Source organism: Schistocerca gregaria, chromosome 3, assembly GCF_023897955.1.
Source record: "Schistocerca gregaria isolate iqSchGreg1 chromosome 3, iqSchGreg1.2, whole genome shotgun sequence".
NCBI classification, from domain to species: Eukaryota; Metazoa; Arthropoda; class Insecta; order Orthoptera; family Acrididae; genus Schistocerca; species Schistocerca gregaria.
Genome location: NC_064922.1, coordinates 873,870,396 through 873,894,149, shown reverse-complemented (window position 1 = coordinate 873,894,149; position 23,754 = coordinate 873,870,396). Strand labels below are relative to the sequence as shown.

The window sequence follows — 23,754 nt, the reverse complement described above, 5'->3', positions numbered from 1 at the left end:
ATTGTCAAAAAAGTTTAAGCTCAGCAGTATTTTCGATGTATGAACCTATTTTGTTTCCTGTTTAGAATTCCTCTCGTTGAAAACGATTGTAATCTAATCACTGGCAACAGTTGTACATTTACCCATGTAAATTAGTTCACATTTCCAGCGACGATGTTAAATGAAAATAAATAAATAAATAAACGAGTTCATTGTGAGGGGGTTGGAGTAAGTTTCGACAGCAAATGGATCAAGTAAATATAGTTACTTGAATGTAAAATTTCCGAAGCTTGCAATGGGGGCAAAGCGTCTTCTCATATTTATCTACGTTTGTTTCGACATGATTCAGTAATACAGAACTATGATCTTCATTTGTAGCTTTACGATAGTAATAAAATCTTTCATATAAATAAAACTTCAAAATCCAAAACAATCCAAACATTTTGTCCAAAAATAAGAGATTTATGTTGATAAGCACTTCCAGGCGTTTCTGCGTGGAACAGACGTGGCGTTCGCCGTGCCTAGCTGACGTGACGTCACGAACAAGCGCCGAGGCCTTCCTCTGAGTCGGTGTTGGGTGAGCCCCCTGAGTGTAGCAGAGAGACAGCTCGAACGTTGGACCGGATGGGCATGCTTACAATGTCGTTCCATTTTGATTGCACAGTAAGATTTGTTAATTTTCATCCTGGCAGTAACACTGTCTAAGTAACGTCGCGCAGGCAGTGAACGTTATGAACGTGTTTAAGTATATTTCTCCTGGTGAGAAATTACTAAGGCTTAGCTTTAAGTATTTAAGGAGCGAAGTTATGTTCTATGCGGAGTATCACTCCCGAGCATAATGGTGGGTTGGCCACGGCGTACTATCAGCCTGTTAACTACACAGTTGTTGTGATATTGTCGTCGATGATGGAGTTTTGGTCGTGACTTGTAATTTAGTGGATAGTTTCCGCTTGGAGAATATCTAATCAATTGCTTCCGGCTTTTACAAACAATTCTGGCGAGTTGTGCTGAGTCCTGCGTGGCAGAGAGCATTAATCTCCCCAACTTAGATTAGCTGTGCTACGACATCTATACAAAATAAAGTTTACATGAGTGAAATTATAGTGTGTGGGTTTTGTACCACTGGTATCGTATACTCGCTTTTGAGAAAGTTCTATGAATTATGATAAGCGACATCTTTTATTTGGTTTCGATGCATTTACGAATGTACAACCACTTCTTTTGTGCATACTGGGTGTCCAGAATACGGATAACTTTTGTCAGATTAGTTTTTCTTCGTCTGCAGGTCTATTAAAATTCCCCAATTGTGGTCGTGTTGTAAACTTAATTAGGCAGCATTCATACTGATAACCGTTCTGGAACTAAGATCAAATGGGATGATAGATTGAGGAAGTGTGGCTGGTCTTGAAGGACCTAGTACTGGTTGGAGGTCAGAGTCAATACTTGACAACGCACCCCTGTAAACTGCCGCTTACCGTAAGAGTGCGTTATGTCAATGTTCGTTATGAATTAGAGTTTGACTTTCTAATCCCTCTCAGTCAGCCAACGCATTTTTGTTGTCTTCTTCGGTAACGTAATTTTCAGATTCAGACTGCGAATCAATCTGGTCGCGGCAGATATGAGAAATGTTCCGAATCTTATGGAGGGAAGTGGCGTGCGCCAAGTGTCTATGATACGTGTAAACATTATTTTGTTTTTTGTCGTATTTAAATGTTTGTGTATTGTATTTTAAGAACCGGAGATCGGGGTCACCCCAGGAACTGTCTAAACGAACTTGGAAAACCGTCTAAAAATCAAACTCACGTTGGCACGTGTAACAGACCAATGGTTGTCAACCAGCCACAAAGTTGTGATCACTGTGCTAATGCACTGTGTCAGAGCTGGTCACCTCTGCCTCAGAGACTACTTTAAGGAACAGTCGTGTCAGAATGAGAAATTAAAGATCATTCCGCTAAAGGTGGGTGGCGAAGGACGGACAGTGAAGTTTGGATTAGCATCAGAGTACATTACGTAAGGACAACCACCTTAGTGGTTGGGGCCTCCGGTTAGATACTGTGTGGGAGTGTTCTGCTCCCATTGAAAGGAAAATAAAGACCAAAGGCAGAAAAAACGAAAATAAACCGGATATACCTAAACACAGCATAAAGCAAACTCTCATAATGAAAAATTTTCTCCTCGCTAGAAACAGAAGATTCCATGCCATTTGAAAGAAAATCAGCAAGATCTTCAGAAAAACAAGAAATTAAAACAGTCTTCACAATAAATAGTCTTAACAAAAAGGAATTTATGAATGGTAAAAAAGGTACAACAGTTAAACAAATATAGGAAGGATGCTGTGTGTCAGCATAGACGCTTAGCATGCCAGTATGGGCAAAAATAACAAATCCTAATGTTTGTGTAAGAGGTGCGGACTGTTAGGACGGTAAGCTCTAAAAGTGCTGAAATATTATTGACTGAAAGTGCTGTGAACGACTATCTGTGGGTGTGAGCTGAGATCGTAAGGTATCACCGTGATTTACATTATGTTTTGTGGGATGCAATGCTTGGGCTACGTAGAGGAGGCATACCTGGCGGATCTCAGAAATGATTTATTGTGCCATGCGCTTCACTTTGTATACAGACAAGATTTCTTGGTTCGCATAACAGACATAGCGAGGGCACCAACACTTTCCGAGCAAACACGAGGTGGATGTACCATGCAACGAAAATCCGTCAGGAACAGCTTCGCACCATCACATTGTGAGAGGGTGACAAAAAGTTCCCAGACAAAATAGCAATGGTGCGTTTCCTCATGACTTCTTTAGAGTACAAAGCTGAACATTAACTTCCCACGGAGAGTGCCTCCTAGAAGCTAGGGAAGAGGTAACGTATGTGACATACGGGTTCTTGGATTCCAAACGTCTGCAGAATAAGCATCACTCTAATTATTTTCAGCGAAACACGCCTCCGGCCTAGATGCTGACATAGACATGTGTGCCACAGTGGTATGTGAGTCCTAAGACAAAAATTTCTCGGTGTTCAATAGTTGTAAGGAACTGTTTCCCGCTGTAGCTTAAATTCGCATACCACGTGTCACAGCAGGAAACTACCGTTTGCGATTGAAATCTCTTCGTTTCCTCGGTTTCGATCTCATCATACGTGGCAAGAACCACTGGTTGAAAGTTAAGATTATGTGGTCTATCGACATCTACCGGTAAGTTTAAGCTGCACTTTGTGACACAGCTCGAAGGGGGTTTGAACCGCTATGATCCTGATTGCGAGACCGGTACTGCGCAACTTTGCTGATCATATCAGCCCTCTTGTATCGACTTATTTTCTTTGCTGGAATGGAGTATCAGAGATCTTACCTGAGGGCGGCAAGTAGTGTCGGTCTGAGCAAGACCAGAAGGAAAAAGATGCCCGTGGCCGCAGAGGGCTCGAACATCTTTCTGCCCCACTGCCGGAACTGGTGCTCTGGGTTCCGCAGGCAGTTGCACTCCTGGCCGAAGGCGACGGAGGAGATGACGTCTGTGGTGAACCGCGCTATCAGCTCCCGAACTTCCACAGACTCCCCTCGGTCCTCCATTTCTCCTACCACGTCCGCCATCTCCCTCCCGCAGTCCTGGATAATCTGTCAGACAAACAGATAAAATGCCTCGCTGCCAATGTACATATCAGGATACCGTGCTTCAGCAAACTAACATGTTACAGGGTTATGAACGAGTCTGTAAATATTTCATTCCTTTTATTCGACGTCATTGAAACATACACTTTGTGATCAAAAGTATCCGGACGCCCACAAACACATACGTTTTTCATGTGCATTATGCTGCCATCTACTGCCACGTACTCCATATCAGTGACCTCAGTAGTCATTAGACATTGTAAGAGAGCGGAATGGGGCGCTCTGCGAAACTCACAGACTTAAACGTGGTCAGGCGATTGGGTGTCACTTAGTCATACATCTGTACGCGATATTTCCACACTCCTGAACTTCCATACTTAAACTGTTTCCGATGAGATAGTGAAACGGAAACGTGAAGGGACACGTACAGCACAAAAGTGTACAGGCCTACCTCGTCTGTTGACTGACAGAGACCGCCGACACATGAAAAGGTCGTAATGTCTAATAGGCAGACATATATCCAGACTATCACGCAGGAATTCCAAACTGTATCAGGATCCACTGCAAGTGCTGTGACAGTTAGGCGCGAGGTGAGAAAACTTGGATTTCATGGTCGAGCGGCTGCTCATAAGCCACACATCACGCCGGTAAATGCCAAAAGACGCCACGCTTGGTGTAAGGAGCGTAAACATTGGACGATTGAACAGTGGTAGAAAGTTATGTGGAGTGACGCATCACGGTACGCAAAGTGGCGATTCGATGGCAGGGTGTGGGTGTGGCGAATTCCGGGTGAACGTCATCTGCCAGTATGTGTAGTGCCAACAGTAAAATTAGGAGGCGGCTGTGTTATGGTGTTTTCGTGTTTTTCATGGAGGGGGCTTGCACTCGTTGTTCTTTTGTGGGGCGCTATCTCAGCAGGGATGGCTAGAGGACAAATTTAAGGATGTAGAAGCTTATCTCACTAGGGGGTAAGATAGATACTGCCTACAGGAAAATTAAAGAGACCTTTGGAGAGAAGAGAACCACGTGTATGAATATCAAGAGCTCAGATGGCAACCCAGATCTAAGCAAAGAAGGGAAGGCAGAAAGGTGGAAGGACTATATAGAAGGTTTATACAAGGGCGATGTACTTGAGGACAATATTATGGAAATGGAAGAGGATGTAGATAAAGACGAAATGTGAGATACGATACTGCGTGAAGAGTTTGACAGAGCACTGAAAGACCTGAGTCGAAACAAGGCCCCCGGAGTAGACAACATTCCATTAGAACTACTGACGGCCTTGGGAGAGCCAGTCATGACAAAACTCTACCAACTGGTGAGCAAGATGTATGAGACAGGCGAAATACCCTCAGACTTCAAGAAGAATATAATAATTACAATCCCAAAGAAAGCAGGTGTTGACAGATGTGAAAATTACCGAACTATCAGTTTAATAAGTCACAGCTGCAAAATACTAACGCGAATTCTTTACAGACGAATGGAAAAACCGGTAGATGCGGACCTCGGGGAGGATCAGTTTGGATTCCGTAGAAATGTTGGAACACGTGAGGCAATACTGACCTTACGACTTATCTTAGAAGAAAGATTAAGAAAAGGCAAACCTACATTTCTAGCATTTGTAGACTTAGAGAAAGCTTTTGACAATGTTGACTGCAATACTCTCTTTCCAATTCTAAAGTTGGCAGGGGTAAAATACAGGGAGCGAAAGGCTATTTACAATTTGTACAGAAACCAGATGGCAGTTATAAGAGTCGAGGGGCATAAAAGGGAAGCAGTGGTTGGGAAAGGAGTGAGACAGGGTTGTAGCCTCTCCCCGATGTTATTCAATCTGTATATTGAACAAGCAGTAAAGGAAACAAAAGAAAAATTTGGAGTAGGTATTAAAATTCATGGAGAAGAAATAAAAACTTTGAGGTTCGCCGATGACATTGTAATTCTGTCAGAGACGGCAAAGGACTTGGAAGAGCAGTTGAACGGAATGGACAGTGTCTTGAAAGGAGGATATAAGATGAACATCAACAAAAGCAAAACGAGGATAATGGAATGTAGTCAAATTAAATCGGGTGATGCTGAGGGAATTAGATTAGGAAATGAGACACTTAAAGTAGTAAAGGAGTTTTGCTATTTGGGAAGTAAAATAACTGATGATGGTCGAAGTAGAGAGGATATAAAATGTAGACTGGCAATGGCAAGGAAAGCGTTTCTGAAGAAGAGAAATTTGTTAACATCGAATATAGAGTTATGTATCAGGAAGTCGTTTCTGAAAGTATTTGTTTGGAGTGTAGCCATGTATGGACGTGAAACATGGACGATAACTAGTTTGGACAAGAAGAGAATAGAAGCTTTCGAAATGTGGTGCTACAGAAGAATACTGAAGATAAGGTGTATAGATCACGTAACTAATGAGGAGGTATTGAATAGGATTGGGGAGAAGAGAAGTTTGTGGCACAACTTGACCAGAAGAAGGGATCGGTTGGTAGGACATGTTTTGAAGCATCAAGGGATCACAAATTTAGCATTGGAGGGCAGCGTGGAGGGTAAAAATCGTAGAGGGAGACCGAGAGATGAGTACACTACGCAGATTCAGAAGGATGTAGGTTGCAGTAGGTACTGGGAGATGAAGCAGCTTGCGCAGGATAGAGTAGCATGGAGAGCTGCATCAAACCAGTCTCAGGACTGAAGACAACAACAACATCTCAGCACAGGCATACATTGATGTTTTAGGCACCTTCTTGCTTCTCACTGTTGAAGAGCAATTCGTGGATGGCGATTGCACCTTTCAACACGATCGAGCGGGACAGTAGGAACGAGTGTACTTTATCTGAAATCGGTGAAAAGACACCCCCAAGCTGCTTTCTACACACAGTTGTGGCCAGCACATCAGTAGACCAGGGACGACCGAGAAATCGGCACGCGAGTATTGCTCTGGCTCGTGCGCCATAGCTCTCTCTCCTGGTTGCACACTTGCATCACCGGAACGCCACGGTGCCTGAGCGTGAGGAGGGGGAGGAGAGGAAAACGGTGAAAGTTTCGCATTTAAATGGCAGTACAGTCCCGAATTTCTCAACAGCATAGATTACAAACAAAACAAATTTTTACCATTATTTAATTCATTGGAGTGCTCAGGACGTGCCCGCATCTCGTGGTCGTGCGGTAGCGTTCTCGCTTCCCGCGCCCGAGTTCCCGGGTTCGATTCCCGGCGGGGTCAGGCATTTTCTCTGCCTCGTGATGGCTGGGTGTTGTGTGTTGTCCTTAGGTTAGTTAGGTTTAAGTAGTTCTAAGTTCTAGGGGAGTGATGACCTCAGATGTTAAGTCCCCTAGTGCTCAGAGCCATTTGAACTATTTTGAATACTCAGGATGATTCACGAAGATACGCAAATATTAAAATATGTTATTCTACAAGTAAAACGAATGAAAAAAATATAAACTTAGGTCCGCAAATGTTTAGTTACGGAGTTAGGCTAATAAAACATTTTGCCTGAAATTTAGCAGCTTCGCTAATCTGAAGCCATCGCAAAAATATACGAGATTAAAGTAAAGCACGATTTCTATTTACTTTATTGTTATTGGTCTGACGAATTTAATAAAACATGTCCCAGACGTGTATTGGTAGTAAGTTTCCAGAACATACAGAGAAGCAAAGATTATTATACAAGTAATTTTGTTTACTTTTCATTAAGAATGTAGAAACGTTTATGTCACTGTTGGCAACCGTTAGTGAGTTGTTTCAGTCGTTTCCTAACCTTGAAACGAGTTAGTTTTCTGTATTGTTCACTGGAAGAACATAATTACAACTGTGTATTTAAAAGAAACCACATAGCAACTGTTGTAGTTTGTGGATCATTTACGAAATAGGGATGCCTTTCAAATTTACGACAGAGGAATACGCCGATATGGTGTTTATTTATGGCAAATGGGATAGTAATGCTACGGCTGCAGTTAACGAATATCGCGTGCATTATACAACTCGGAGGATTCCGAAAGCACGAACCATTAGTGGAGTATTTCGAATGTTACGGGAAACAGGTTCTCCTCCTAGCTTCCCTGGATGTTACGGAAGATCACTGCAGGTAGACGTCTTGAATATGTTTTCTTAGATTCACCAGATCAATAACGACAAAGTAAATGGAAATCGTGCTTTACTTTAACCTTGTGCAGTTTTCCGATGGCTTCATATTAGCAAGGTTGCTAAATTTCAGGCAAAATCTTTTATTAGAGCTAACTCCGTAACTAAACATTTGCGACGTATTTTTATATGCAGTTTTTTCTTTAGTTTTACCTGTAGAGTAACATATAAAAATATTTGGATATCGTCGTGAATCACCCTATACACAGTCCCCATACTGTTCCCATTCTCATCAGAAACTATTACAGTTCACAGTGGAATACTCAGTGCGATTTCAGAAAATTTATTATTTATATCACCGGTTTCATTATGCACCCCACGCCCTGCAAATTTAGCACAAAGTACTTCTTGATGTACAGAACAATGAACTTTGACTGTATATCGTTGTAATTTTGTACTCGTTCATCGTCAACAAAACCCTTATATTCCTTCTGCATGGTGCAGTACTGTCGTTTTATAGTAAATTTGCAATACCTGTCGATTGTCTCACTGCACAATAGATCCTGAGAATTCTTATGCTTCTCTTCTGTCATTCACATTCACTTTTAAGGACTTGCGACGATAGTACTCTAGACAAGCCCTGTTTGTTCAAACAGTCACTGGACCTGTGAACTTCTTTATACCACAATCAAACAGTGGAGGGTAAACAGCGCCGACTCCACTGTTCTCGAACTGAAGAAAGTCGTGCCAGCCGAAAAATGCCACATTGCGATTTTAAAGGAAATGTCTCGTACTGGTTTGTATGTCGCTCTATTAATTTTAGGCCTAAACTAACTTTATGCCAAACAATATTTGATCAAGTCATCATTCCATCATTACGACATATGCCTTGACTTATTGTTCTGACCACTAGAGGGTGAGTCAGCTTTCTGGACTACGTTTCAGCTCTCGCCTTACAACTGTATATAATTAACGTTTAGACATGCTGGTGGCAAAAGGTGAATGGAATGGGAACATTACGCTCTGCATGAGACTTTCAATTTACTTAGAGAACATATCTGTGAGCAAAGAGAGATGGCGTTTGCAGGTTAATTCTTCACTGGGTAATTAGCTGGAATATGTGAAAAGTCAGTTCTGCTATTTCGTCATGGACGGCAATCAGCTTAGAAGAGTGTGGCGTAGGAACTATCGATTTTTTGAGTTAAGCCTACAAGAAAAACAATAATATCGATATAAAATGGTTGCGTATTTCGTCATGCAGATTATAATTTAATATTTGTAAGGTTTAACCTGTACTTGCATAAGAGGCATAAATACTAAAGGGAAACATAAAATTGCCATCGTCTGTCCTAACATTACTGAGGATTAAGGCAAAATATTTTTATGCTGGAAAGAGTGCCAAAATTACCAAGTGATCACTTGAGGAAATAACGAAACTACAGTTGGTTCGGGACCTATGGTTTCTAGCTGGATTCACATGTCTAACTCTTCCATCAATCTTGATATAAGAAAAATATTTACAGATTAAAACTGTGTGCCGGACCGAGACTCTAACTCGGGACCTTTGCCTTTCGAGAGTAAGTGCTCTACCATCTGAGTTACCCAAGCACGACTCACGCTCCGTCCTCACAGCTTTAATTCCGCCAGTACCTCGCCTCCTACCTTCCAAACTTCACAGAAGCTCTCCTGCGAACCTTGCAGAACTAGCACTCCTGGAAGAAAGGATATTGCGGAGACATGGCTCAGCCACAACCTGGGGGATGTTTCTAGAATGAAACATTCACTCTGCAGCGGAGTGTGCGCTGATATGAAACTTCCTGGCAGATTAAAAGAGCTTCTGTAAAGTTTGGAAGGTAGGAGACAAGATACTGGCAAAGTAGGGCTGTGAGGACGGGGCGTGAGTCGTGCTTGGGTAGCTCAGTTGGTGCCGGCACGGTAACTCAGCGTGTTCGATCAGAGGGTTAGCTGCCCTCTGTAATAAAACATTCATCGATCATAAACGAACTTAAACGGATGTCTTACGACGTTCGCCCCTAACAGATGCAACGAACGAAGCGAACAAAATGAGATTATATATTAAAAAAAAGAAAGTTGGCAGAGCACTTGCCCCCGAAAGGCAAAGGTCCCGAGTTCGAGTCCGGCACAGAGTTTTAATTTGCCAGGAAGTTTCATATCAGCGCACACTCCGCTACAGAGTCAAAATCTCATTCTGAAAATATTTACAGTCTATGAAAGATAAGTTATGTCTCTCGATCTTTGAATCTGTAGCAGAAAGGGATTACACATGCTGTAGCACCGCATAACGACTCACCTTGAACATGCCCTTCAGTTTGCCAGACGTGAACGTGGGGCTTAACTTGGTTCTCAGCCGGCGCCACTCCTTTCCTGCCAAAGCGAGGAGATGCCTGTTCAGCGGATCTCCGTTGTCGATGAAATTTCCCCTGTCATGGAACGTCGCGAAGTCCTTGACAAGGACGTTGCGAAGCAGGTCCGGGTCGCGGATAATCAGCAATGGGCGATCAAATCCATAAAATCCGACATACCTCTCACCTGAAATGGCAGGGCGAGACGAGATGAATTACGGCTCTCTCGTATAATAACACTTACAGGCCACCACAATTGTATTGACTCTCAATGTGAACTAGGTTAATGGAAGAGAAAAATAGAACAACACGTGCATATCAACGCTTCAGTGTCATTTGAAAACACTCATGCTGCCTCACCCCCCCTTTACGTACTGATACATCACAAAAACCCCAAGGAACTTGGTCAGTCAGTGTTGGACAGAGTTTCTTCGAAAGTGATATCCTGTTGACTATGTCAGGTCAGCTGTAGTGTGTTTCATCGATCACTATGCATTGTGACACTGAAAAGTCATTCCTCACAAAGATTTTGGTTAACCGCCAATATCGTGAGAAGGCCGACTGATGGGTCGGACGTCTGAGAGCGACTTATATATTGTAGAAAGTGGGCGTGGCCAGAGTTACACGTGATATGCAGAGATAATCTTTGTCAGAGATGAAACTTAACTATCGAACGTAATCTCGTCACAGATAAAACTGTCTAGCAATTCTGTAGTGCTACTGTCCAAATATCACTAAATTTCGTGGTCTATTTTTTCCGATTAAAATTATCCCTATGTTTATATATTTCAATTGCTTCTCTACAAAGCCGCGGGTAATAGTTCGTCGTCGTAGATAAAATTTTTGTTTCGTAAAACTTAACTTGATGATTTCCTGACTGAAAAGCGTGTTCTGCTTCAGCCGATTTGTCTGTTTTCCCTAATCGGCAAAGACTTCTGTGTTCTTTTAACCGTGTATTTACGCTTCTCTTCATTGTTCCAGTATAAACTTTACCACATGTATACGGAATTTTATATACGCCACTGGCTGATAGAGGAGCGCGTTTATCTTTTACAGACCGGAGAACATGACAAATTTTCTTCTTTGGTCTAAAAACAGGTCTCATATCACGTTTACTTAAAATCTTTCCAATCTGATCCGTTACTTTCTTTATAAATTTTATCTACGACGACGAACTATTACCCACGGCTTTGTAGAGAAGCAATTGAAATATATAAACATAGGGATAAGTTTAATCGGAAAGAAGAGACCATGAAACTTAGTGATATTTGGACAGTAGCACTACAGAACTACAACTCGGCCGACCACCAATACCTTTAAACTGCTTCATTTTTCTTTTTCTGTTTCTTTTTTAAAATTTTATTTCATTTCCCTACCTGGGACAGGCTGGCAGCAGCTTAGGCGCTGCCCTTCAGCCGAGAGACATTAAGTATATAAAAGGAAGACATTTAAAACAACATAAAGGAGAAAACATGGCGGAACATTGATATAAAAAGGGAGGACGTAATGGAAGAGAGCATACCAAAAAGGGAGTGACTGAAAAAATGAAGATAAAAATCTAAAAAGTATTTTACACAAAAATCACACACTGTAAGGATTAAAAGAACACAAGGCGAAGTACGGCCGGAGGATAAAAGTTGCAGAATGATTAAAACAGCCGCACCATGTGTGACGTAGCTCAGAATAATCATGGACAGCCAAACTATATACAAGTCAAACACTAGATTAAAACCACAGCACTTGACGTCACTGTAGAACGGCACCGAACACAACACTGACGAAGCACACTGATGCTACCTCTGGCATTGGACCTCCTCTACTGCTCTCCATGTTTCGAGAAATGGTAAATAAAACATTAAAAAATGATCTCTAAAACATGGGCTCTAAAATGAATACCTTAAGAGCTACGAGCACTTGTTCATCTTCTTTCTGTTGGGAAACATCTTCCTTGTGCTGAACAAGTGCTCATAGCTTTCAAGGTATGCATTTTAGAGCCAATATACACTGCACGCTTTTTTTCTTGTTTCAGTCCACACTACCTTCTTCCAAAGTACGGAAAGCAAGAATCCGGCAGTAGAAGAGGTCCAATGTCACAAATATGAGAGCGATTTTCGCTTATAACTTTCAACTTGATCGTTTCCGGATCAAAATCCCTTATCGTTCTCCATCGTTCCTTAAAGTCTGTAACGTCATCACTGAATCACCCTGCATACTGCCGGCAGAGCCATATTGGACATTCTACTGGTTATTCAACGATTTACTTGACACAACGATAGTCATACCATAGTCACACTACATAACATTTTTCTTTAAAATAGGGCATTTCCAATAACTACGTCATTTTCAAATTTAAAACATTGGTTGTCGAATATATAATGGGAATTGTGACCATACATGTAACAACAATTACGAAAAGTAATGATAGCAGGCAACTGAGGCAGTGGTGGTACAATCAAGTTATGACAAGTTATTCACATTTATTCACATGCTTGCACAACCGTTCATTCCATGTCCTAATATACACTCCTGGAAATTGAAATAAGAACACCGTGAATTCATTGTCCCAGGAAGGGGAAACTTTATTGACACATTCCTGGGGTCAGATACATCACATGATCACACTGACAGAACCACAGGCACATAGACACAGGCAACAGAGCATGCACAATGTCGGCACAAGTACAGTGTATATGCAACTTTCGCAGCAATGCAGGCTGCTATTCTCCCATGGAGACGATCGTAGAGATGCCGGATGTAATCCTGTGGAACGGCTTGCCATGCCATTTCCACCTGGCGCCTCAGTTGGACCAGCGTTCGTGCTGGACGTGCAGACCGCGTGAGACGACGCTTCATCCAGTCCCAAACATGCTCAATGGGGGACAGATCCGGAGATCTTGCTGACCAGGGTAGTTGACTTACACCTTCTAGAGCACCTTGGGTGGCACGGGATACATGCGGACCTTGTCGGTCTAGGAATGTTAGAACGATGGGTTCGATGACGGTTTGGATGTACCGTGCACTATTCAGTGTCCCCTCGACGATCACCAGAGGTGTACGGCCAGTGTAGGAGATCGCTCCCCATACCATGATGCCGGGTGTTGGCCCTGTGTGCCTCGGTCGTATGCAGTCCTGATTGTGGCGCTCACCTGCACGGCGCCAAACACGCATACGACCATCATTGGCACCAAGGCAGAAGCGACTCTCATCGCTGAAGACGACACGTCTCCATTCGTCCCTCCATTCACGCCTGTCGCGACACCACTGGAGGCGGGCTGCACGATGTTGGGGCGTGAGCGGAAGACGGCCTAACAGTGTGCGGGACCGTAGCCCAGCTTCATGGAGACGGTTGCGAATGGTCCTCGCCAATACCCCAGGAGCAACAGTGTCCCTAATTTGCTGGGAAGTGGCGGTGCGGTCCCCTACGGCACTGCGTAGGATCCTACGGTCTTGGCGTGCATCTGTGCGTCGCTGCGGTCCGGTCCCAGGTCGACGGCCACGTGCACCTTCCGCCGACCACTGGCGACAACATCGATGTACTGTGGAGACCTCACGCCCCACGTGTTGAGCAATTAGGCGGTACATCCACCCGGCCTCCCGCATGCCCACTATACGCCCTCGCTCAAAGTCCGTCAACTGCACATACGGTTCACGTCCACGCTGTCGCGGCATGCTACCAGTGTTAAAGACTGCGATGGAGCTCCGTATGCCACGGCAAACTGGCTGACACTGACGGCGGCGGTGCACAAATGCTGCGCAGCTAGCGCCATTCGACGGCCAACACCGCGGTTCCTGGTGTGTCCGCTGTGCCGTGCGTGTGATCATTGCTTGTACAGCCCTCTCGCAGTGTCCGGAGCAAGTATGGTGGGTCTGACACACCGGTGTCAATGTGTTCTTTTTTCCATTTCCAGGAGTGTAGATTAGAGAAACCTACATCACCGTAAAAATTGCAAAAGATTCTTGCAATGTATCCTGCTGTTACACAACGATCATATGGGTGATATAAATTCATAAATCTAAAAAGGATTTTTTTTTTAATTGTATTTCAGTTGCCCATCAGGGCGGGCAGGCAGCAGCATATGCACTGCTCTTCAGCTGAAAGACATAGAACATACAATGGAAGACATGAAAAAAATAACATAAAGGAGAAAACATGGTGTACATTGATATTAAAACAGAGGGTAAGATTATGGGAGACAATAGGCAAAAACGGACAACTGTAAAATGGAGATAGAAACCGTAAAAACGTAGTGCACACAAAAAACGACCCACTGGGACTTTTAAAGGAACACAAGGCGAAGTATGACTGGAGTATAAAAGTATCGACAGATGGGGAGCACATGACAGTAACACTATGTACAAGGCTGGCGCACAATTAAAATCACACCTCTTGGCGCACAGGATAACAGCACCAAACACAACAATGACGTGGCACACTGATCCTCATGATCAAAACGGAGGATCTGCCAGGCACAAAGAGTTGAGGGAGGAGGGAGGAAAGCAGGGTGGGAAGAGAGGCGGGAGATGGGTGGGTGGCGTTCCAAAGAGGGCCAGGGAGGGAGGGACGTGGGAGGGAAAGAGCTGAGGATGGGGAGCAGGGTCTTGGGGGGGGGGGGGGAGGGAAGGAGGGGAGAAGAAAAAGGAGGCCCTGGGGAGGGGGGACAAGGCCAGGTTACAGTTGGTAGGAAGGGTATATACGATGGCGAAGTTTATCATCCGGGAGGGGGAGGTGCTGGAAATTGCTCTGATGAAGGAGATGGATGGTGTGGAGGTGGAGAAAGGGAGGGATATAGTGATAGAGGCGCGGCAACAGGCTGGGGGTGGAGAGGGAGTAGGAAACCAGGGGGTAGGGGAGATCAAGCCTGCAGACAGTGTACAGGATGTGGAGATGTTGGAAGAAAAGGAGGAGGCATGGGGAGGGGATGAGTTCATACAGGAGCCGTGTGGGGGAAGGAAGGCGGATACGGAAGGCAAGGCGGAGCGCATGGCTTTCGAGGATTTGGGTGAAAAGTAAACACATATACATATATTTAATCATTATCTTGGCGCAAACTCCCATGAGATAAACACATATAATAACCTCACTGTGAGTCTATAAAGAATGGCAAGCTCCATATTGAATGTACCATATAATTTTACTATGTTCTGAAGAAAGAATCTGGAAACGCGTTGTACTCGCATATAGGACAGACACACTTGCTAACATAACATTGCTCCATTTTTCTAGTTACCCATTCTCTGACTGGCAGGCATGAATGTAGTATAGAAATACATGACACAAGACAGTTTTAATGAAACTAGTCTCTAGTTGAAACATAAACATACACCAAAAACTGGTATACAAACCTAAATACTGGTATACATTGATTACAGCATTAGAATTAGACGCCGGCCGCGGTGGTCTCGCGGTTCTAGGCGCGCAGTCCGGAACCGTGCGACTGCTACGGTCGCAGGTTCGAATCCTGCCTCGGGCATGGATGTGTGTGATGTCCTTAGGTTAGTTAGGTTTAAGTAGTTCTAAGTTCTAGGGGACTAATGACCACTGCAGTTGAGTCCCATAGTGCTCAGAGCCATTTGAACCATTAGAATTAGATAGAAAAGCATAGTCGACAAGGTATGATAATAAAGAAATCAGCATTATAACAACTAAATATTGTTGTACACGCATTACAAAATACCAGTTTCTTGCTTCCCATTAAGAAGTCGTTTGTTACATCCACACAGACAATAGCAAAAACAAATTAAAATCCTATTTACTAGATATAATAACTATGTATCGCATCAAAACACTATGTATCACAATCATAATCCTTTTAAAGAAAAAATTATGCACTGGGACTATAGCGTCATTACTGTAGCGTCAAATAAACATTTATCTTATATTATAATCACACTCCTTTACGACAGTTGTGTCGGAATATAGAATAGCTGGTCAACTACCTTCAAGAATAGACCAGCGTTAATTGTTGGTGAGCAAACTTGCCATGACTCTACTTCATACGCAGGTTCAGTGTTTTTAAAGTTACTTTAAACTTCTTCTTTTTCTCGTGCCTTGGCCCACATCGACGCATGGGTGGCATGATTATCGTTGGATTTGGTATGGATAATGTAAATGGTGCAGGTGCCATTCCTATCGCACCTCGTTACCCCTGGGACGAACAGGTGTACAACTGTCTGCGAGTAGTGTTACTGATGTGAATGTGCGCGTAAGTTTCCTAAAGGCTTGCGAATCATGTAACTGAGGTGTGACTTGGGTAGCAGTGTGGTATTCAAGTAGTGAGACGGAGAAAACCACCTAAAAACCACATCCACGTTGAATGGCACACCGATCCTCGACGCTAATCAACTGGACGGATTTAATCCAGCGTCTGTGCATTTCACCTTCCTGAATGCACCGCCTTAACACGCACGGCTATTGTTCTTAATTGTATCTTAGTCTCTGGTGCCACCATTATACTCTATAGTCTCATTTTAACCTGAGACGAAGCTATTTGTTTACTGAATGCTTAGCAAGCCACTTCAATACAGCACCTTCATTCTGTGGTAGAGGGTTGGCACGTTTATGTTCGACACCAGGCTTATTTGGTGACCGCAACATCAATATTTTTCATGCAGCTGCATCTTACATTGGATGTGACGTACATTTGTCTTTCCATTCACTACGGTATCTTTGTTTCACTACGAAACTAAAAATTAAATTACTGACGAGACTGATACGCTTAATGTGTTGTTGTATACTGGTACGTGATATTAATATTTATTCCATTATATAATCCACTCACAGATTTTTTGTGATAGCCGGAATGTGTTAAAGTTATGTCCACTCCTCGAGCCGTTACTGTGAGTAGCGCCATTTGCCTGGACCGAGTTCTGTTGAATGCAGCGAGCATCATTACGGAGTGTGTTGTTGTGGTCTTCAGTCCTGAGACTGGTTTGATGCAGCTCTCCATGCTACTCTGTCCCGTGCAAGCTTCTTCATCTCCCAGTACCTACTGAAACCTACATCCTTCTGAATCTGCTTAGTGTAGTCATCTCTTGGTCTCCCTCTACGATTTTTACCCTCCACGCTTCCCTCCAATACTAAATTGGTGATCCTTGATGCCTCAGGACATGTCCTACCAACCGATCCCTTCTTCTGGTCAAGTTGTGCCACAAACTTCTCTTCTCCCCAATCCTATTCAATACCTCCTCATTAGTTATGTGATCTACCCATCTAATCTTCAGCATTCTTCTGTAGCACCACATTTCGAAAGCTTCTATTCTCTTCTTGTCCAAACTATTTATCGTCCATGTTTCACGTCCATACATGGCTACACTCCATACAAATAATTTCAGAAATGACTTCCTGACACATAAATCTATACTCGATGTTAACAAATTTATGTTCTTCAGAAACGCTTTCCTTGCCATTGCCAGTCTACATTTAATATCCTCTCTACTTCGACCATCATCAGTTATTTTGCTCCCCAAATAGCAAAACTCCTTTACTACTTTAAGCGTCCCATTTCCTTATCTAATTTCCTCAGCATCACCCGACTTAATTCGACCACATACCATTATCCTTGTTTTCCTTTTATTGATGTTCATCTTATACACTCCTTTCAAGACACTGTCCATTTCATTCAACTGCTGTTCCAAGTCCTTTGCTGCCTCTGACAGAATTACAATGTCATCGGCGAACCTCAAAGTTTTTGTTTGTTCTCCATGCATTTTAATACCTACTCCAAATTTTTCTTTTGTTTCCTTCACTGCTTGCTCAATATACAGATTGAATAACATCGGGGAGAGTCTACAACCCTGTCTCACTCCCTTCCCAACCACTGATTCCCTTTCGTGTCCCTCGACTCTTACAACTGCCATCTGGTTTCTGTACAAATTGTAAATAGCCTTTCGCTCCCTGTATTTTACCCCTGTATTTGAAAGAGAGTATTCCCATCAACATTGTCAAAAGCTTTCTCTAAGTCTACAAATGTTAGAAACTTAGGTTTGTCCTTCCTTAATCTAGCTTCTAAGGTAAGTCGTAGGGTCAGTATTGCCTCACGTGTTCCAACATTTCTACGGAATCCAAACTGATCTTCCCCGAGGTCGGCTTCTACTAGTTTTTCCATTCGTCTGTAAAGAATTCGGGTTAGTATTTTGCAGCTGTGACTTATTAAACTGATAGTTCGGTAATTTTCACATCTGTCAACACCTGCTTTCTTTGGGATTGGAATTATTATATTCTTTTTGAAGTCTGAGGGTATTTCGCCTGTCTCATACATCTTCCTCACCAGATGGTAGAGTTTCGTCAGGACTGGCTCTCCCAAGGCCGTCAGTAGTTCCAATGGAATGTTGTCTACTCCGGGGGCCTTGTTTCGACTCAGGTCTTTCACTGCTCTGTCAAACTCTTCACGCAGTATCGTATCTCCCGTTTCATCTTCATCTACATCCCCTTCCATTTACATAATATTGTCCTCTAGTACATCGCCCTTGTATAAACCCTCTATATACTCCTTCCACCTTTCTGCTTTCCCTTCTTTGCTTAGAACTGGGTTTCCATCTGAGCACTTGATCTTCATACAAGTGGTTCTCTTATCCCCAAAGGTCTCTTTAATTTTCCTGTAGGCAGTATCTACCTTACCTCTAGTGAGATAAGCCTCTACATTCTTACATTTGTCCTCTAGCCACCCCTGTTTAGCCATTTTGCACTTCTTGTCGATCTCATTTTTGAGACGTCTGTATTCCTTTTTGCCTGCTTCATTATTGCATTTTTATATTTTCTCCTTTCATCAATTAAATTCAATATTTCTTCAGTTACCCAAGGATTTCTACTAGCCCTTGCCTTTTTACCTACTTGATCCTCTGCTGCCTTCACTACTTCATCCCTCAAAGCTACTCATTCTTCTTCCACCGTATTTCTTTCCCCCATTCCTGTCAATTGCTCCCTTATGCTCCCCCTGAAACTCTGTACAACCTCTGGTTCTTTTAGTTTATCCAGGTCCCATCTCCTTAGATTCCCACCTTTTTGCAGTTTCTTTAGTTTTAATCTACAGGTCATAACCCATAGATTGTGGTCAGAGTCCACATCTGCCCCTGGAAATGTCTTACAATTTAAAACCTGGTTCCTAAATCTCTGTCTTACCATTATATATTCTATCTGGAACCTGTCAGTATCTCCAGGCTTCTTCCATGTATACAACCTTCTTTTATGATTCTTGAACCAAGTGTTAGCTATGGTTAAGTTGTGCTCTGTGCAAAATTCTACCAGGCGGCTTCCTCTTTCATTCCTTAACCCCAGTCCATATACACCTACTACGTTTCCTTCTCTCCCTTTTCCTGCTACCGAATTCCAGTCACCCATGACTATTAAATTTTCGTCACCCTTCACTACTGAATAATTTCTTTTATTTTATCATACATTTCTTCAATTTCTTCGTCATCTGCAGAGCTAGTTGGCATATAAACTTGTTTTACTGTAGTAGTTGTGCGCTTCGTATCTATCTTGGCCACAATAATGCGTTCACTATGCTGTTTGTAGTAGCTTACCCGCATTCCTATTTTCCTATTCATTATTAAACCTACTCCTGCATTACCCCTATTTGATTTTGTGTTTATTACCCTGTAGTCACCTGACCAAAAGTCTTGCTCCTCCTGTCACCGAACTTCACTAATCCCCTCTATATCTAACTTTAACTTATCCATTCCCCTTTTTAAATCTTCTAACATACCTGCCCGATTAATGGATCTGACATTCCACGCTCCGATTCTTAGAACGCCAGTTTTCTTTCTCCTGATAACGACATCCTCTTGAGTAGTCCCCGCCCGGAGATCCGAATGGGGGACTATTTTACCTCCAGAATATTTTACCCAAGAGGACGCCATCATCATTTAATCATGCAGTAAAGCTACATGCCCTCGGGAAAATTTACGGCCGTAGTTTCCCCTTGCTTTCAGCCGTTCGCAGTACCAGCACAGTAAGGCCGTTTTTGTTATTGTTACAAGGCCAGATCAGTCAATCATCCAGACTGTTGCCCCTGCAACTACTGAAAAGGCTGCTGCTCCTCTTCAGGAACCACACGTTTGTCTGGCCTCTTAACAGATACCCCTCCGTTGTGGTTGCACCTACGGTACGGCTATCTGTATCGCTGAGGCACGCAAGCCTTCCCACCAACGGCAAGGTCCATGGTTCATGGGGGGGAGTGTAGAAAATGAGAAAGAGGATACAACGAATTGACGAGGCCGTTGCAGTATAGCTGATCACTAAGCGTCCAGTTGCACACCACGAAGCGCTCGCTAAAGCGAATACGAAATGTGTAGCGTGGTGAGTACGGCGCGGATAGCGTGCTGAAAGGAAATCAGCAGTTCTTGTTTTCTGTGTGGTCACTGCATTGTACAGCGTGGCAGTGAACGATATGAAAAGGAAACCGTCACTAAAGATGAAAAAATGGATTAGCAGACGGTAGAACTTCTTTTGAAGGACGTATCATCGAATGCAATAAAATATTTAATTTAAATAATTGTAACAAACAGCCATTTTCCATTGTACACAGTCGATTGTTTTTATCCAGAAAACCCTTCTCAGCTGTGTATTATATACAGGACTTCTGACAAGTGAACAACAGAAATTCATAATCTGTAAATAAAAGAAGAAGAAAAAAACCAGGCAAGTCTTGTACGTAAACATCATCATTGCCAGCAGCTCCACTTCAGTTTCTCACCTCCTAAATGATGTAACTCCATCTTGGGCTCAGGATTGTGGAACAGTGGCTGATGGATAAAATGTAGTAGTTATCATCAGGCCTGTCGCATGAATGACACCAAATACTGCTCGTGGCTGTGTAACAAAAGGCACCAAAATCCGTATCTAGTTCCGTAGATACCCGAACTTGATGATCGTGTGTGTTCTTCATAAAAGTGACAGAAACTCATACGTTGTTGATGCACAGTTTTTCTGTCCTTTCTAATTTCATCTACTGTTGTTGTGGCCTCTACTCTTGTAACAAATGAGAAGTTACATTTAATCGTGTAACGCGCTTTTTGCTTTTGTGGTAATCTTTACTACCGATTATACGATGAAGGCTTTCATGACCGTTCATGGTTGTTGCTTGTGAATCTTTCGGGCTTTTTTTCCTGACGTTTCGTGTAGAGCTGCATTGGATATCTTTAGAGGAGCCCTCGTTTCATTGGGACTTGCCGACTGATTGATAGGACGTCAGAGAGCAACTTAAAAACTGTGGAAGTGGGGCATGGAACAAGTCTACCTCTGCCGATCCGCCAAGCCTATTTTTTAACCGCCGATGCAAACAGAAGGTTGTTACAAGTTTAACGCGTGTATCTGTGGCAGCGTAGCTCCCAAACGAAATGTCCGATTGTAATGCAGCTTTTTAGTATTTGAAATCGGGATAATTCGTAGCTAGTTACCTAAATGTGTGTGCTGTCATTTAAATTTCATCAGCTAAATTAAGAAAAAATGCTCTCTCTTGATGTACGTGACTTAATACATAGGAGCTACATCAAGCAACGTAGCACCAGACTGTAGAGCTTAAAAATGTCTAAATAAAAGTCCACGAGAACCTATGTTTATCTTTTACGGTGGACCAACAATGATGTCTTTTGTCATATGAAGTGGCCTGTTTCAGCACCTACGGAGCAGAAAACGGTGGTTGTGAATCAATTGTAAAAGATAAACATATTGTCTCGCAGATAATTTTTGTAGTTATGTTTGTGATCTACAGTTCAGTACTAAATCAAATGATTTTGCTATAAGACGTATAGGCAGCCTACTGCAAGAGAGCTCAGTGGCAGCCCCTTTCTTCCGACTTGATTTAGAATTATCGCTAGTGCTTACTGCTTATGTTTCCTGAATTAGCTAAATGTATACTAAAACATAGTTAATGAATACATGCGAGAATTAAAAAAAAAAGAAACACATAAATCATGTAAGTGAAAACGATCTCGCGTAGCGTTTTCGTGTTTCGTCCCAAAAAGATTTGTGTGAATGCGGGAATTGAGTGTCAATCGTACCGTGTCTACGAGTAAAATACAAAGTTTAAAAAGCATGAAATAAAGGTTTAAGATTAAAAAAAACTCCGACACAAAACCTCTAAAAACAAAGAAAAATATGTTGCCCATTTAAGTTTAATATAAGTTGTAATGACAATAAAATCCTTCTGGGTTAGAGACCGCATTGTCATTTATAAAATTCCAACGATTCGGCGTCTGTTGCAAGACGCCTTCCTCAGGGTGTGTTGCTAGCTGCTGAATGAGCGCAAGTGTGGGTGCATATATACTATGGAAGAGTGTTGTGATTGGATGTGAGGATGAGGAGGAAGGGTACTAGGAGTTCATTTTATTGGCGTTTGCATTGCGTCTTGTTATGGGCGGAAATAGGCGTTTTCCATTGGAGTTTCCTTTACTGCCTGCCATTGGTGGAAATCGGCGAATAGGAGACTTAGCGGCGACTGCAGCGTAGCTTTATTTACTAACTGCCTAGTATCGACTAGGCCGCGTCAGCGCTCTGTGTACCATCCTCCGCTGTGGCCTACCGCACGCCTGTTGCTTTGCGCGAGCTGTCCTTCAGCAAAGCTGTCACAGCAGGCAGCCAAGACGCTGGAAGCCTGTACCTGTCTTCTCTGTTCATATTATCGGGTCGCTTGGCTATTTCTATAGCCTCTTTAATCTTCCTCCACGAACTAAACGGCTGTTTCGCCAGTACTCGGGCCTCTCGAAATTCGATGTTCATCCTGCACTGCTCATGATGTTCTGACACCGCTGATTTGCTATATTGTTTGAGGCGGATATATCTCTCATGTTCAGTTAGCCTCGTGCTTATTGGACGCCCAGTCTCACCTACATAGACCGGTCCACATTCACACTCGATTTCATAAACTTGTCAATTGTATCTTTTGTCGAGCCCAGAATGTCTTTTATTTTGTTGTTGCTACGAAAAATCGGCTTAATACCTGCCCGACGGAGAATTTTGCCCAGACGTTCAGTAACCCCTTGTACATACGGTAGCACGGCGGTGTTCTGTGCTTCGTTCTGTATTTCCCTGTTGCCCTCCTCCTTCGGCGCCATGGTTTTGCGTATCAGCCTCATGTCGTAGCCATTAGCTCCAAAAATGGTCCTGAGGTTGTGCAGTTCAGCTTGCAGGTTGTATTCATCGCTGATCCTGTAGGCTCTCTTAGTTAAAGTTCGCAGGGCCGAATTCTTTTGCATAGGATGGTGGTGGGAGGATGCATGCAGGTACCTGTCCGTGTTGGTGGGCTTCCTGTAAACTCTGTGTCCAAGCTTCCCGTCTGGCTTACGATAAACTTCTACGTCGAGAAAAGGCAATACCCCATTCTTTTCAATCTCCATGGTAAAATGAATTTTGCTGTGCTGCTGGTTAAGATGTTCCTGGAAGTTCTGAAGCTCTTCTTCTCCGTGTGGCCAGATAACAAAGGTGTCATCCACGTATCGTAGCCAGCATTCCGGGCCTAATGGCGAGGACAGGAGTGCTGTTTCTTCGAATGCTTGCATAAAAATGTCTGCTGCAGCTGGCGAAAGAGGGGAACTCATAGCAACACCGTCCGTCTGCTCGTAAAAATCCCCTTTCCACCTAAAATAGGTGGTCGTCAAACAGTGGCGCACTAGCTCGTTGATGTCAGGTGCCATGCGTTCCTCTAAGATGTTCATGGTGTCCGTCACGGGTACATTCGTGAACAAAGATTTCACGTCAAAACATTGACAACGGCCGCGGAAGCCTACGGTTACATAAGTTG

At 43.1% G+C, this 23,754-nt stretch overlaps 1 protein-coding gene across 1 annotated transcript in view; it reads right to left on the bottom strand.

Annotated features, from left to right (window-relative positions):
* The window catches only part of LOC126354945 (cytochrome P450 6k1-like), an 80,319-nt gene that overhangs the window by 39,812 nt on the left and 16,753 nt on the right, over window positions 1-23,754 (bottom strand). The window contains exons 3-4 of the mRNA XM_050005029.1: window positions 9,964-10,202; window positions 3,327-3,589 (exon numbers count right to left, since the gene is read on the bottom strand). Coding sequence (XP_049860986.1) covers window positions 3,327-3,589; window positions 9,964-10,202 — 502 coding nt within the window. The remainder of the gene's footprint in view (window positions 1-3,326; window positions 3,590-9,963; window positions 10,203-23,754) is intronic.